General features: G+C 48.8%; 5 protein-coding genes across 5 annotated transcripts; 2 read left to right on the forward strand and 3 right to left on the reverse strand.

The window, feature by feature from the left end:
* Positions 1-443: 443 nt before the first annotated feature.
* On the reverse strand, positions 444-2569 carry FSUBG_1536 (glutamyl endopeptidase; the record flags this gene model as incomplete). Its single annotated transcript, XM_036679213.1, has 4 exons — positions 444-1508; positions 1554-1774; positions 1828-2331; positions 2386-2569. 4 exons carry the CDS (start codon positions 2567-2569, stop codon positions 444-446), a joined length of 1974 nt encoding a protein of 657 aa, XP_036543010.1.
* A 757-nt stretch (positions 2570-3326) lies between these two features.
* FSUBG_1537 (major facilitator superfamily transporter) lies at positions 3327-5069 on the reverse strand (the record flags this gene model as incomplete). Its single annotated transcript, XM_036679214.1, has 4 exons — positions 3327-3567; positions 3621-4027; positions 4078-4887; positions 4944-5069. The coding sequence occupies 4 exons, from the start codon at positions 5067-5069 to the stop codon at positions 3327-3329; spliced, it is 1584 nt and encodes a 527-aa protein (XP_036543011.1).
* Positions 5070-9190: 4121 nt separating this feature from the next.
* FSUBG_1538 (uncharacterized protein) lies at positions 9191-10102 on the reverse strand (the record flags this gene model as incomplete). Its single annotated transcript, XM_036679215.1, has 1 exon — positions 9191-10102. One exon carries the CDS (start codon positions 10100-10102, stop codon positions 9191-9193), a length of 912 nt encoding a protein of 303 aa, XP_036543012.1.
* A 1525-nt stretch (positions 10103-11627) lies between these two features.
* FSUBG_1539 (uncharacterized protein) lies at positions 11628-12871 on the forward strand (the record flags this gene model as incomplete). The annotated part of the gene is made up of 3 exons (XM_036679216.1): positions 11628-12190; positions 12305-12356; positions 12413-12871. The coding sequence occupies 3 exons, from the start codon at positions 11628-11630 to the stop codon at positions 12869-12871; spliced, it is 1074 nt and encodes a 357-aa protein (XP_036543013.1).
* Positions 12872-13619: 748 nt separating this feature from the next.
* On the forward strand, positions 13620-14965 carry FSUBG_1540 (uncharacterized protein; the record flags this gene model as incomplete). The annotated part of the gene is made up of 2 exons (XM_036679218.1): positions 13620-14317; positions 14365-14965. The coding sequence occupies 2 exons, from the start codon at positions 13620-13622 to the stop codon at positions 14963-14965; spliced, it is 1299 nt and encodes a 432-aa protein (XP_036543014.1).
* Positions 14966-16264: the final 1299 nt, after the last annotated feature.

Genomic DNA, 16264 nt, shown 5'->3' on the forward strand with positions numbered 1-16264 from the left:
GATCTCTTCGGGTGGTTCCGTGAATTGAGTTTTATTGGACAAAGATCTTGAGATCTCAAGCCAGCGTCATGAATCATAGTCACGTTGTCAAGTTTGCTACGCTACTCAGGTCTTCCTAGCTGAATTGGCTCCCCAGTTAAAAAAGGTTCAGGGATCGTCAGCCCTGGAAGGATGGGTGCGTCAACTAGCCAATAATTATCCGAGTTGACAAAAGTTACTCTTCAGGAATGACATCAATACCTCGGTTGACGCTCATAACGGCTTCAGATCATCGTGTATTAGAATTTAGGTTCCGGTTATAGTGTATATCCTGCCGAGGGCATGTGACTGCTCCTACTGCCCCGCATCACATCCCATTGACCAGTCGGACTCACGTGAACCGCCTGACGATCGAGTCAGATCAGCAAAGTCAGTCAGTCCATCTGCAGCGGCCCAAACCTTACTCAAAACGGGTCCAAACGGGTCGCGCTTTGGTTGAGATAGTCCATCAATGACGGCTTCTTCGGCCGCTGCCCAAGACGGGGAACTTGAGTGTCAGGACCTGGAGGATCCGAACTGGCATCGCTGGTGAGACGAGGCCCAAACTTGATAGCCGCCTTCTTTGCAATGTCGAGTGCATTGGGTCCAAATATCTGAACTTTATCTTTCATGAAATCAAAGATGCTTGCGTCGTCGCCACGTCCGTTGGTGGGCCTGAACCCGACTAGCCTTTCGCGGGGTAGGGACATTACGGCTTGAAGAGCCGCGTCTGCTAAGATAGCACGTTTGATCAAGATCCTGGTCGCATCCTCGTTTGCGCTAGAGGTGGGTGCCTCGATGGACTCCATGCGTGAGAGAGTAGTAGAGGTGAGCTTAGACGTAAGAGGCTTGGACTCAGAGACCGCAGTAACGAGCACGGGGCCAAGCCATTCGGAAACGTCTTTTCCTCCCTCAAGTTGCCGAGTTGGACCCAGTATACCTTGGATAAAGGCAGCTCCGTCGCTCATTGCAGCACTCTCTGTGATGTCGGCTTCCAAGCGACGACGATCACGGAAAGATGGTATCTTGGTGTCGTTGGTCTCTGGAGCAACTTGGCCTGAAAGTTCCACGCTGCATTGTCCTAAGATGGGAGTGATAGCAGGAGCGAGAATTTGAGCCTTTGGTGCACCACTTTTCCAAAAGTGACCCATCTTGTTGATGACCTCCATCATATGCTCATCGTGGTCTGACGCAAGGATAGCTTGCAAAGCAGCTTCAGCGAGCACCGCACGTTCGGCGGGACCATTTACAACGGTTTCGCTACCCTGAGAAAGCGTGCTCTCTGTGAGTGACCCGAGTAGAGTTCCGACTACTGCACTAAGAGGGGCACCGATGGGACCGAGGAAGGTAGAAGGAAAGTTGAAGCCATTTCTTCCCACATTGGCTACACTTTTCAAGGTGTCGAAGAAGCTTTCTTCCTCGAAACTCGGAGTCTCAACCGCGATCCCGGGGCGGCCTCTAGTGGGACCGTGAGGCTCATTGATGCTTGTCTGGCAGGAATTAGAGACGTCACAAATGAAGCCATAGGTACTCACTTCTCGGTCTTGAGTTTGAACTTGGACGACTTTGACATTGCCAACATCGCCGAAAGTCGTCCTATTGTCAAACAAACTGATCAAATCGTTGTAATTATTACCATAATCATTTCCAATCGCAGTGCCTGAGTTATTTTCAAAGCCACCGCCGCCATAGCTATGAGTTCCAATTGCATTGAGTCGCCCGTCGGATTTGCGTAAGACTGGGGCACCAGATTGTCCTAATAAACTGTCAGCATTAGTTCGAGAGATGCCAGCTGGGGATCAACCGCACCTGAGAAGGTTGAAATCGAATATTCGACCATACGGCGAGGACTCTCTCCAATGTTATAGTCACTCCTGGCAAACTCCTCGTACATCTGAGCTCCTTGTTCATCCTCCAAGGTTCGATCACCCGGATATCCGACGACACCCAGGTATGTGCCATTGCCTTTTTCTGGGGTATTGACGTAGCTGAAGAGTCGTAAGTCTCCCGTGAAAGGCCTGTCAAGTCGAATGAAAGCAACATCCTTTGTACGGTTGTTCGAACCCTCGATCCATTCAACGGGAGTCACAACCTTGGCGCCGAATCGCGTCTGGACCTGAGGTGACCTGACAGACTGTTTGCCATTGTAGCCAATGTAGCACTTGATCTGATCAGCTGCACCAAGATTGCGTCCCCAGTCATAGACGACGTGACCGGCGGTGACGAGGAGGTCGGGACGAATGAGCCATCCGCTTCCCATCATCCATGTCTGATGCCCTTGGTCCTGGAATCGAGACTGAATCTTCACGATGGCTGCAAATCCTCAATCAGTCTTTCTTCAATCTCTTCTCTTCAGTAGCAACGTACAACGGTATTTTCCGCCGTCTTGAAAATCATAGGGGGCAACCAATTGGCGCAGGTCTTCTCCGATGATGGACTCTGAGCCCCCTCTGCTTCCATCGTCTGGAAGACGGGCGGATTCAACGGGTTGAGTGGATGTAGGAAGTGAGAGCGTCCATGCAGCGGCGCGACTGGGCCCCGAAAAAGCCATGTTCAGTGTATTGAAGAGCGGGCAGTGAAGTCGTGATGTTGCGACAAGATTCACGGTTCGAGTTCAACAGAGGAATACGGTAAGATAAAGAAGAGTTTCACTTTCTGGAAGTGGTCTCTTTATGTATCCGAGCAAGCATTCGACCAATTGTGCGCTGCTTTTATGCCACGGAGTTCCAGCTGGGCCTTTTTAAATAGTTTCATGCACAAAGAATGCTCTACATCAAATAGTGTATGTCTTTGGCGATTCACATCTCAGCTTGGCGAGATCTAGACCCAAGACAGTCATCAGCTGGCCAAAAGAGGGAGCCCAAACGCCCCCGCTAACCTACACCAGGCAAGCTTCGTTCGTGTTCTCCGTCTGTTTGGCTGCACCGATCGATTCAGCCAGCCACAATCTGAGTATTTATGGTCAATTCACTCGTACTGGAGAATAACGCAGTGAAGGCTGAGCAGTAAAGAACGTGTCACAAAGGTTATCTGATCAATGTTTGAGAACGTAGCGAAAATGATATTATGCAGAATATGCTACTAAATACAAGGATATAATATGCTCTTTTGGGTTATGTACTTCCTCGCACCCTTGCGCGAAAACAATTTTAAAATGCAACGTCCGTTCCAATCGTTACTCGCCGGGCAGTCCGGCTGCATGTCTATAGTGTGTCCATATCCGTAACTTCTATAGTGATGTGTGTACGTGAATGATGTGAGTTGTGAGTCGTGCGTGTTGTGATGAGATGTTTGTTGGTGACGATTGTTTACGAAGAAGCCTCTTCGTCGGTTACACCCACGCGGGCGTGCTTGGGGCCGTGGGGCTCGCCAACCCACTTGGAAGAAGTGATGGGGTTGACGTGCTGGACGTACATGGTGTCGATCTCCTCGAGAGTTCGGTCCTTAGACTCGATGACGAAGAAGAAGACAATGGCGACGAGGGCAGCACAACATCCGGCGTAAACGAGACCGTAGAAGTAGTCAATGGCATCAGTGATGAATCGAGTGCTGGGAATTGTCAGTGAATGCTCAATGGGAAGTGTAATGGTGAGGGAACTTACAAGAAACCGATGAGGAAGTTAAAGAGCCAGTTGGTAGCAGTGGCGATGGCCATGCATCGACTGCGGTACTGAGAAGGGTACATCTCGGCGACGACAGCCCAGACAAGAGGACCCCAGGTGGTAGCAAAGGCAGCAATAGCCAAGCAAGAGAAGGTGACAAGGACGGCACCGGCAGCGGGAGTGGAGAGAGGGTCCTGTCGGTCAAGAGCGAAGTGTCCGACGAAGGCGTAGATGAAGAAGCACATCATCATCCAGGCGGCGCCGATCATCAGGGACTTTCTGCGACCGCACTTCTGGACGACATAGAGACCGCCAAATGTGCAAGCGCAGTTGACGGAGCCGAGAATGAGCTGAGTGACGTAGCTGTCCTTGAGACCAGTGGAGGCGAAGACAGTGGTTCCGAAGTACTGTGATTGTTAGTTGATTGTTGCGATTTGGTCCCATTGAGTTGACTTACGAAGAAGAAGTTGATACCAGTGAGCTGCTGACCAGCCTGGAGGGTGATACCGAGGATGGTGCGGTAGGCCATACGGGGACCAGTGAAGATCTCGACAAGGCGGGTCTCGGGAAGAGCCTGTTCCTCCTCGAGCTTCTCTCGGATGTCGTCGATCTGTCGGTTAACACTGGGGGAGTTGATGTCGAGGCCAGCAAGGTTGGCGATGGTCTTTCGGGCTTCCTCAACCTTACCCTTTCGGTAGGCGAATCGAGGAGACTCGGGAAGGAGAAGGATGCCAACACCGAGAAGGAGAGCCCAGAGGAAGTTCAGGGCATTGGGAATTCTCCAGGAAGCGCTACCATCATAGTGGTTGGTACCCCAGTTGACCATCTCGGCGCACCAGATACCGAGAGTGACAAAGAGCTGATAGCAAGAGACAATGAGACCTCGAATGATGGCGGGGGCACTCTCACTCTGGTACATGGGGACAGCGACAGACAGAGCACCGACACCAAGGCCTGTTACAAGTCGACCGATGGCGTGTTGGTACCAGGCGTGTTGAGAGGCGACCTCAATGATAGTGCCGACGCAGGTCCAGAGAGCAGAGATGGAGATGGTCTTACGGCGACCAATTGTATCGCAAAGGTTGCCGGCAACGAGAGATCCAAACAAGCAGCCAATGGAGAGAAGACCGGTGATAGTTCCTTGTCGTGCGGCGCTGAACTCGTACGTACCGTCGCCGTTGGGAACACCGAATCGCTCGCCGTAATCCTTCATCATGAAATAACCAGAAACTTGACCTGAAGAGTAGCCAAATATCATCCCACCCATCTACTTTAGTTAGTTTAATTCCATTGCGATGGCTTGTTGTCGTGTTGGGAACTTACCGATGCGACCAGGCCCATGAAGCAGGCCCGGAAGGTGATGCGACCATCGGTATCGGGAGAAGGCTTCCTCTCGAGATGCTGACCTTCGCCAGCATGTTCATGGCGTTTACTACCAAAGAACTTCATATTGAAAGTAGTTGTTAGACCAATTGGTCAATTGAATGTTGTAAGTGTGTGATTGATGTTGTGAAAGTGTTGTACACGAATGCTGTGATGAGCCAGAAGAGAGATTGAAGCAGCGAAGAGGTGCCATTTTGACTGTCTTTATTGTGGGGATGATCGTCGAGGAGCATCGCGGGCACCGAGAGACCAAGACCATGCCAATGGGTCCATCTCATGACCTCTGATGGTCATGCTTTGAGCGAAAACTCAAACCCCGGGGGGCTCAGGGAAACGACTTGCGGAGACTGACGTGGGTGAGGTGAGCTAAGGTTTGTGGACTCGAGGGACCAAGACTTGGAGAGAAGCGGAGCAACTGTGAATAGAAGGCCCGTAGAGTCACGTCATGGAAAGAGGCTCGAACTGTGTGAGGTAAGCATTCCTGTGCCGGGCATCTCACCACGCTTTCATCGACAATCACAAACGCACACCCCGTCCGTGGGCTGATTGGTCTAGCGGAGGTCCCCTAGTGGCCCTTAATCCAGATTCATCTCCGTTCAGAAAACGGTGGGAACAAACGTACGTGGGGTGACATTGACAATTTTTTTCTCCCTTGTCCCTCTGGGCCTTTCTACTACCGGCGCCTTCGGCATTGATGACGCACTTTGGACCCTGTGAGATGGATAATGGAACCACTCTGATCCATATTTTTGTTCCAAGGATCCAGTTTTTGCTTCCATTGGTCTTCTGGTCGCATCTCTTGGCGCGAAGATCTTCGGCAGAGCCTGCGTCGACGGGAATACGCAGGTTCTTCCAAGGTGAAGATATTGAGGTGAAGGACAGGCTGTAGCAACAGTCAGAATATTGTTCTGCTGGCAGCTAATTTACTACGCGTTCATCAATGAATTGCAATCTCCCCTTCTCGCGCCGACATTGCTAGTCAAGTCAGCTCCCTCATATTTCCGGTGCTCGCCTCGTTCGCTGAGCAGAGCCCCATTCACATGATATGACACCGAGAGTCGCCGAATCGGTCGGTCCGACTGATGATTGGAACGTCGGGCTCGCGCAGATTTTTATTTCCGAATGCTAGATTCTGGTGTTTTTTTTCCTCCCTCTCGAATTCCTGATTCTGATTGTGGCCAAATAAAACATGATGTTATTGTCACGGCATTCATCTCCCGTCAGATACCGCATCTGATCTGATCTTTTTAACGGTATTTCCGACAAAGCCAAATCGCCGCTTTATTTCCTGCATTCTCGTGAGGTTTATTTTGTTGTCTCTCGTAATGGTTCTCAAATGGTCTAAACTCGGCCAAATGTCTCGAGTCTTATCCACGCATGTTAGAGACTGGCCGAATTGAGCGGAGCATGCTCAGCTATTGAAGCTCCATGGTTAGAACAGAGCTCATGGATTGGATAGCAACGTCGCTGTGCTCGGTCATTTTTGGGTCCAGAGATAAGCCTTGGAAACTCAATTGGAACAAAGACAGAAGATCAAGACAGGGCATGCCATGGTGCGAGATAACACCGAGCAGGCATTGTTTGTTATCTGCGACAAAGCAAAACAACCCAACACAGAAGGTAGAGAAGCATGCATTCAATTGTCGTGATTTGCGCATCTGAATTGCATCCATCACCGACTGTCGTCGGATTAATCGCCACGCGCCAACTTACACAAACTCGACATTGCACAAAGAATCGTTCTCGAACCTCCGTGCCTTGTTTCCATTCCCGCAGAGCCTCCTTTACCCCTGGACCCGTGGCATCATAAAAGTCACCCACCCATGCTAATGCGGCTCTGCAACGGCGGAACACGATACCGTATCCACACGGGCCGAAATAAAGAGGCACTCGGCGATACTCGATGCGTATTCCCACTTATAATTAGTGGACGCTATTCGGACCCGAACGTTTAAGCCGTTCCATCCAAGTCGAAGCCAAGGAACAGAGTAAAGTTAACGGAGTGCGGAGCCCGCGCAACATGCACATGCACGGCAATTAATCGCGGAGAGAGAGAGAAAAAAGTTAGAGATCGTGGGTGATGGATGGCATGGAGAAGTCCGTTTCCTTGGAACGGGGTCTAGAATATGGAGGATATCGGAATGTTTTGGCAATGACAGTCGACCACGGCCTGATCTTGACCATCCTGTCGGATGACGGTTGTGGTCTTTGTTTCGGAGACAGCCATAGTCTTCTTTTCCTATGACAAACCAGTTGAAATGCAATATACATGAACCGAGATTAATATCACATGCGGTCAAAACTACTCAAGTCTAGACACGAGATCAATATGCACTTGATCAAATGACCAACTGTATCATTTGACTAGCAGATTCTTCTTGTGAAATTTTATATACATAATTGAGGCTTGTACTATGCTAGGCCATTGAACTCTATGTCTGTTGACGTCGTGCTGATCCTCACCTCTAAATCTCTCACCTCAAAACATCTCCAACGTCTCACCGATCCAAACCTTCTCCAATCTCTCCGTGTTGCTAATCCCCTCAATCTCCATCCGGGGATAACCTGCCAGCACGCACGCATGCAACCCTCCCCATCTCACGCAGGATAAACGCTCCCCCGGGTCTCTCTCTCGGTCCTACCCACAGGTCGTGTATCCGCCTCGTCGCCCTCTTTTTTCTTCCCCAGTCCAGTCCCCTTCATGGGGCGTGTAGGTATGTATTTCGCCGAGGAGCTGTTGCCTCCCCCAGAGCCACTCCTCCTCCACAGAGTCGAACCCCCCTTTTTTTTCTGCAGACTTCTCCTGACGAGCTTATCGGTCCTTTGGGACGAGAGAGACCGCGGGCAAGCGAGGTTTTACATCCCGCATCCTCCGCATTTGTGGGAGATTTTGGGGGCGGTGGGAAATTTTTGCAGTTCACATGAGAGTTTCCAACATACGATCTCCGGGCAGGCATCTATTTGGAGTTTTCGTTGGCATTCTGTATCCAGAAGGTGAAAGAGTATCATATCATTGTTCCATCCTTGTAAATCCGGGCAGATCAGTCTGGACAGTGTTGAGAAGGCCTCGTGAGGACTACCCTGTACATGCGTTTGGAAGAACATTAAAATAGTGAGTAAAATACAATTTGAAACAATTGTGTAGTAAGGGAATTGAACATCAAGGCCTCCTCAATGCAAGCATATGTCGTAGTTCCAACTTCCAACAAGCCAGATGATTGACATGACTTGCGAATGCACATGTCCATTTCCATTTGACAACACCATGTCTGAATCATGAGCTTCATGATCGCAAACACAACAACAAGAACCTCTAGCCCAGTGGTGACATCTTAACAGTTTACAAGTAGATTGGTGACTGACCATAGGCCCTTGGATTGGGCAACCCGCAATGAGCCTCTTTCCTTCGGCTTCGGTCAATGTATCCAGGCTCAAAGACTTTCCAACAAATATATTCACGAGCCTTGACTATATCATATGTTCCAAAGCGGGCCCACGATATATTCTGATACCCAGGCATAGTGGCCAGCCACAGATCGTCTCCCCGCAAAGATCTGATCTAATCTATCTGCATGATGGTGTGGCTCCCTTGTCGTCTCTGCACAGCCACTGCGCATGTGAAGATCATACGATCCGGATCGTTCTAAGCTTATATTCCGTAGCTAGACCCATCGAGTTTCACCTACTAGCTTGTATCATCCTTCGCTCCTCAAAGACACCATGGAGTGCACAAACTCCATGCCCCCGATAATAACATAGGCTTGGGTTCTAACAAGTTTCTCGGCTGTTCTTTCTCTATTTTATCAATTTTTCGTCTTCCATTTGGAATTCCTATTTGCCTTTTACCTACACTACGGTTCTCGTGTCAATTTCTCAGTATCTCCATCACCTCACCGCTTCTCCTCTGCTTGGATGAGAAACTATGAAATCCCCACTATAAAAAAGGAGGTCAAGAGAAGCTCCTTATCTGGGTGACGCAAAGGCGTGTTGTCGCTTGCATACCTACTTATGGCATATCTATACGAAGGTTGGCGAAGCATGAATCGATACATCACCCAAGGCCTACTCTCAGTCCTTCAACCGCGTCATAATCTCTCTATATTCCAGTCTTGGACACTAATCACAGAGTATTGTCTTCTAGATACGCATATCATATTAAAAGAATTGTCTAACATCACTCCTCTATCTCAGTGCATCTGCTTCCACTCACGCAATATTCTCTCATTCTCTGTGCATCCTGTCAGCTTCGCCAGCATCTCTGCGTCAGCAACATTCTGTGCAGCCTCAACTGTAGGCTGAGCTCCCTTCTCAAGCAGCCACCTTATTACATGAGTTCCTTTCTCTTTTGCGGCAGCATAACATAGAGGAGTTCCCCAATGGTAAGCGCGATATGGCACAGCAGAGTCCATCGCGTTGATGTCCAGTTTCAACTCCTCCACAAGAAACACCAACATTTCCGTTCGGTCCTTTCTTGTCCTGGACTCTTTTTCAGTCATCTCATCGTGGACTTCTCGATAAGTGAAAGGGTTTGCACCAAATGACGCCGCCTCCCCGGCTGCTCGATGAAGCGTCCGATGGCCCAGTAATGCTCCCTTACTCTGTAGAAAGCGGAACGTTGCAATAGAGCCCCTGATAGCGCACGTCTCTAGTAATGGAGCCGGCTGTGGGAAGATCTCATAGAGGTCCACCTCGCCGTCCGTGACCCGTGCGCCATGCTCAACCAACCAGCAAACCAACTGATGATCGTCGCAGACGAGGTCGATTAGTTTATCGCCCCGCTTAAGAAATCTGTGGGCTTCAGCCTTGTTGAGATCCCAGCCATGATCCACGAGCAGTTCGAGAAGAGGGATGGAGGTATTTGCAGCGACAGCAAGGGGTGAAAGAGACTCGACAGGTGCCTTTTCACACTCGAGAAGATATCTCACCAAGTCGATGCTCCCATGTCGGACACAACGTCCTAGGATCGATGGAAGAAACTCTTGAAGAGAACAAAGAAACCGAGGGTCGGCTTTGATCATTTCCATGGCAGCGATGAGCTGCGATAGAGATTTTTCGCGGATCGCATCATTAAGCATGCGGCGGGGATGCGGAGACTGCATCGCTAAGTTCATGCAGGACATGGCATGCTACTATGATGAATGGTCGGGGTAGGTAGGCGGTAGTAGGCTGGTGAGTTCAAGAAGCCCCAGAGATAGGTGATGCCCCATGCTATTCTCTCCTTTGACCTCACTTATAAGTAACTACCAAATACTTTTGTACCCAATGAGGACCCGAGCTACAGGAGAAAAACTCAATACAGCTCACCAGGCATACAGATATTGCGCCAACTACCGGGAATCCTCCAGAAATTCATGCAACCTGTCAAACCTGAAACGGCTGAAAGCTTAATTATTTTCCCGTCTCTTTATTTTCTCTTATTCCATTTTCGTTGCGTACGTGTTCTGGCCAATTCAAGCAGGTCAAGTTGTCGGTCCGACACTATAAACTTCAATGCTCAGACAAGCTGCAAATACGTCGTAGATCAGCCTGGCAAGGTACTGTTTGGGACTCGAATTGTCTACGCTGCTACGTTTGAGAAAGGATATGGCTATAGTATGCGCAAACCTTTTACTATAGATCGAAGCAGAGGGGAATGATGGGTTTCAATTGTAAGACAAAGGCTACAGTACTGCCTTCTTGTATAACTCGGACAAGCCACTCTGTGCGTTTTTCTGTTTGCCTCGCTCTTATGGCACTGACTTCCTCCTCTCTGCTGAACAAGGAGCTGATAGTAGCGGAATGGAGTAGTAAAATAAAGTAGTAAAAGCCGAAAAGGCAAGGGCTGGGCAACACTGAAGAGATGAGGTTCTTGTTGAAAATACCCCAGACATCTCGTTGAGAATTACATCAAATGAGGGTTGTGCCGTCCATGTTTCAATATGACACTGGCTATAGACCCAGTTCCCAAAACGTACATAGTCTGTACGGAATTTGCCGACAAGCTTTGTCTTGGATGAATTTAAATCCGGCTACCAAATGCTGAAACAGAGATATGTCTGTGCTTGCCCTGCACAACCACAGGCCTGTCCAGCTGGCTCTTAGCATGCATAGCATGAAATAATATTTTGCTTCAAAGTATTCTTGGCTAATATCAGGGATTAACATGGCTCAGTCCCACGGCTTCGTATACTCTCCCAATCGACTTCAAGAGTATGAGAGTCGGCTTCACCGAGCAAGATCCCTATGAATCAGAATAGAGTTGACGTCGACTTCGGCATCAGGGATCAAGATGACTTAAGACGTCTATCTCAAATGACAATAATGTTCAGTTAAACTTCGTGTAGATTGAAGAAGGATTTAGATGGGTTATTTTTGTCAATTCGGCACATATCACATATGTTCTAAGCTTTCTTGGACCCCAAGTTCGGCAGTTGAAAACCTCTGCATCCTATCACTTGCCAGGGCCCAAGGTCTTCACGACAACCTCTGGTCTATATATTGTAGTCAATAGTCCCTAAGTTCGAGATGCATCAGTAGTCATTCATTCCATTCATTCTTTCATTACAACATCTTTCACTCGTTTCTCATAACTACCATTCTTTCACTTTCACTTTCATTTTCACCTTCACTTAGGCCGCCTTCACCATGGTCCGCCTCGCCACTTTTGTCCTCTCTTTGGCTTGCTCTGCCTTGGCCTCTCCCGTTTCGAAGACATCTGGTTCTTCTTTGTCTGATGTCAGTGACGTTGGATCTGCCATTCATGAGTGGGCCATCTCGAAGGCAATCACGAAGCCCGCCATTGTCTGTGACATGACTTGCAGGGCCTGCTCAGCCAAACCCGCCCCAAAGAAAGGCAAAGACGCACCCAAAGGCAAGGCGCCTAACAAGACACCCAGCAAGATCCCTAGCAGAATCCCTGGCAAGGCACCTAGCAAAATCCCTAGCAGGATCCCTAGCAAAGGGAGGGGCAAGGGCAACGGCAAATCCATTCCTCGCTCTCTGGAACTAGGAGAGAGGTCTTTGGATGATATTGAGGACCTTTGGGGAACCGATGCATCGGCAGCAAACGAATATGTCATGGAGCAGATTGACAGTGTCGCTGGAAAGGACGACGAGTTGGACTGGAACCTTATCCAGCATGATGCTGTCTCAGGGCAAGGATCTTGGGGTGAAAAGCCCTTGCGGAAGTACATCCGGGGTCTTATGGGGTAAGTCACGGACTAAGTTTATGGCTAAACAATCATGAATGTCTGAATATCTTCACTATTCAGGATGAAGTCCTAATGTCAGCTGTCGGAGTTACTTTACTAACATGATTCTAGCTGCACTGGCATCGTCATCGTCTCTGACAAGGGCTACTGGTTCGCTCATTTTGTAAGTCATCTTTTTGACCGGGTGTCCTCTTCGAGTTTGAGATCTAATTGCTATAGATGGACACTGGTTTCCTCGATCGCGGAGACAACTGGAAGAACAAGATCATCAAGCCTCTCCAGCAGGGTACCAACAAATTCATCACCCCTCGATCACTAGCCAAGTCCGGCGGCATTCTTAACAAGGCCAACAATGTCAAGATCTACGTCTCAACACCCCGTACCAAGACGTCCTCAGAGCGAAATCCAGTCCTTCTGTACAAGGCCAAGGTCGACGAGCTTTTGTCTCATATCACTGGACGAGGCGAGCCCTTGAACGGTGTTCAGGTCATTACCCGCGGTTATCTCAAGCCCGAGAGTGAGGCAGAGCTTGAAGCGTTCCACAACAGAGCCAATGGAAAGGTCCTTATCGAGTACGACAACAACCAGCTGGATGTCGACGGAAAGCAGCCAAACCCTAAAGAGCGCATGTACCGTATCTGGCTTGAGCACAAGTACTACGAGCACAGGTTCCGCTAAGGGGATGTATCTAGATCAATGAGGGGGTTTTGCTTCGTTCGACGATTTTCCCCCTTGTCTATCCTTATTAGGGTGCAAACATTAGCTAGTCTAGAGCCTACTGAATCAATAATGAATTTAATCAAGTCTATGCTAAGCTTGCCCAGCTTTACAGTGAATGTGCCCAAGTCTTTTTGTCGTGTAGGACTGCTCTTGTCTCGTAAACATCCATGTCCTTCACTAAATTTGGACGTGAGCCGCTATTCTTTCCGGCCAGATTGGATCATACGTGTGACTTTCGGAGCTGAAAATACTTGCCGCTGTCAACTCGACCAACATGCAATGTTGGCCTGAGCGTTAAATGATTCTCTCTACACTGCAATTCAATTTTAACCCTCTCAAAGGTCATTCATCCATTGCCTGGCAATTTAGCAACATTTTCAGAATCCCTGCAGGCTGAGCCAGGGTTGCCGTTATGCCCCCAATCAGAACCCGCCAATTTTCTGCAACGCTAGAAATGTTGCCACGACAACGCTATCCTTAGGACACTTAAAAGGCAGAATCTAGGTGCCGATAAGAACACATCAGTTCTATATCCAATCAGATCATTGCGATAACGCTTAATCATCAAAATGGTTCGCATTCTGCCTTCTTTATCCTAGGGCATAGAAACAACAAACGTCAATGACAACATTAGTATCGAGCAATTGAACATTGGTCGACGACACGACCACGACAGCACAACCACTCACTCTCGTGCGCAAAGACAATGTCGCTAGAGAATCGGATACACATCTGGCTACAACAGATCCAAGCAGGCTCGACATCTACTCCCCAGACGAGACAAGGTCCAAAGCGCCGTCGCTTAAACCTCCCTTCCCCAGAAGCCTCACAAGGCGACAACAGCATGGCTAGTCCCAGAAAGCACGCTCTCACCGACCATGGCGATGAATTTGAAACCCCTCGTCCATCCAGACGGATAAGGACCCCGAGGAGTGAATCCGGCACCTCTCTACCTTCAACACAGTCAGCATCACAAGCATCAGGCAGATCCTCGCCAACCAAACAACTCCGCGCGCTTGCGCTCAACACTAGAGGCGTCATCACCAGAGAACTCAGCGCATTTCCCAATATGCCAGAACCGTTGGAAGTTCTCCTCGGCAAGATTGATCTCGCCTCGGCGGGCATTGGAATTCTTCCTTCATCTCAACGTTCCGTATACGGGGAGTTCAAGTGGACCAGACAACCTGTTCTGAGCAACATCCTCTTTTCGGACGATCGCAACAAACTCGGGCATACGCCAACGCCAGAGGCTGTACAGTGGATTCTTCATGAGGCTGCCTATTGCAACAGTAGAGGTTGCTCGGAGGCAGATTGGAACGTTGAAGTTCACCATCGTGTTCTTTCTGCTGCTCTGAGGCCATTGCAGGGTCCTAGGAGTGATCAGTTCTTTGACTTTCGACTCAGGTGAGTACATTCGGTCCAGCAAAATTTGCAACTTCTGACTGTCTTAGTACAACTGCTCCAATCATCACTGAGTATCATGTGACGTCAGCGTCTAAGAAAGTTGACTTTTGCATGTATCTCGATCCTAAGAAGGATGAATCTGCCCAAGTTTCAGAAACCATTGATGCCCTGAAGAACATCCTCCCACTCGGCATGTTCAATCACGCAAATCTAGCCCCGCTCTCCGACAATCCTATCGCCGTTAGTATCGAAACCAAGAAGACAGGCGAAGGCTGGGAGAACGCCAGGCTTCAGATGGAAGTCTGGATGGCGGCCCATTGGCAATTCCTCCGACAGTTGCTCTCGTTACGGCAACGTGCACAAGAGCTCACGACTACCAGCGACAAGAGATGGAACTTACCAGATTTCATACCTGGTATTATCATCCAAGGACACGATTGGCATCTCATCATTACGACGCCAGAGGGAGAGAAGACGGTTTTCTGGCAGAAGAAGAATTTTGGAGATACATCAAGCTCAATGGGAATCTACAAGATTATATATAACTTGCAGCTGTTACGGCAATGGGCCCAGGAGGAATTTTGGAAATGGATGAGGGAGTTGTTGCTGGAGTGGCCACGAATTGAAGGGGAGCTGGTTATTGTTTGAGAATTTCTGCATATGGAAGCAAGCGTGATGAGATTTAATATGATACCCTACTATAATGACTGCTGGGAAACTGTCCCTCGCTTCAACATTTTTAAAAGAGTGACAAGGCTTGACGAAAACGGCCTGCTGTATATCTATTATCTGTCAGGATGTTTTCAGATGCTACAATAGCATATCACGGTCCAAAAACTAATCATGATCCTCATCTCCGTAATCATTGATCTTAATAAGACTGAACTGGAGCCTCAAGGTAAACTATGATGCTTGGGTCATCTGGAGATCGCCATATCAGTCCTCAGTAGCCGAACTTTGGACAGAAAAGCCCGCTGATGACTCTTGGGAGTAAGAAACTCGGTGAATTACGAAAATTAAGTCTCATAAGGGGGTCCTCTGATGCAGGCGGTCAGCGAGATCTAGATCACTTTGTGAAGTAAAGGAACAGTTTGCTGGGTTTTACATCAACTATAGATGTGTATTCGATAGTAAACCCAACTTTTACAGACTCAAATTCGAAGAATTATCATCTAGTTAGGTGCATCATGCACCTGTCACGCGGTTCGTGTCAAAGCCACGCTGCCAAGTCGCAGGGTCCTGTCGGCAGTTGCCCTTGGCGCCCCATGCTATTGGGACCATCTGGTGGCCCTGTAGATCTTCCAGCATATAGTCTATGACCTATATGATCAGCAATTCGAAACAATGCTCTTCCAGATCTTGAGAAACATGAGGTTTCGATACCGTCTCTCTGTTCACGCAACCATCTAGAGTCTTGAAGCTTCAGGATACGTATCTGGTCCACAAACCCCAGAATCGGACATCACCGCTGCCCCCAAAGTATCTCTGGTATCCAAGCGTGTTGCGGTCTAAGTAACCTTAAAGCTTAAGAAGGAGAGACTCTGTTTATTCACTCAAGCCTAGAACACTGCAGGGTTATGGTCAGATACAACATGACGATCGCTGGCCTCTCGTAGGTGCAAAATTATTCCTCACGGGTACACGGCTTTAAACCACGAGGGTCAGACGTTACTACCTTCAATTATGCCCGTGGAAGATCCGCATCGAACTAAAAGTTGTTCATATTCCAGGTAAGCTTAATTGGTGGACACGTCACTAAAAACAAGCAAGATCGAAATTCCACCAATCTTGCCCCGTGACTCTCATCCAGCCTTACTAGTTTCATTCTTCCCCATGCTCATATTGGGGGTAGTATCTCCATTACCCCAGACTTCGGGTCGTCGTGCAGCTGATCATATCGAGCAAGTTGAGTAGAAATCAGGTCATTTGATTGGTCTCCGCAAATAA

This window comes from Fusarium subglutinans, assembly GCF_013396075.1.
Source record: "Fusarium subglutinans strain NRRL 66333 chromosome Unknown NRRL66333_c0000008, whole genome shotgun sequence".
Taxonomy (NCBI): Eukaryota; Fungi; Ascomycota; class Sordariomycetes; order Hypocreales; family Nectriaceae; genus Fusarium; species Fusarium subglutinans.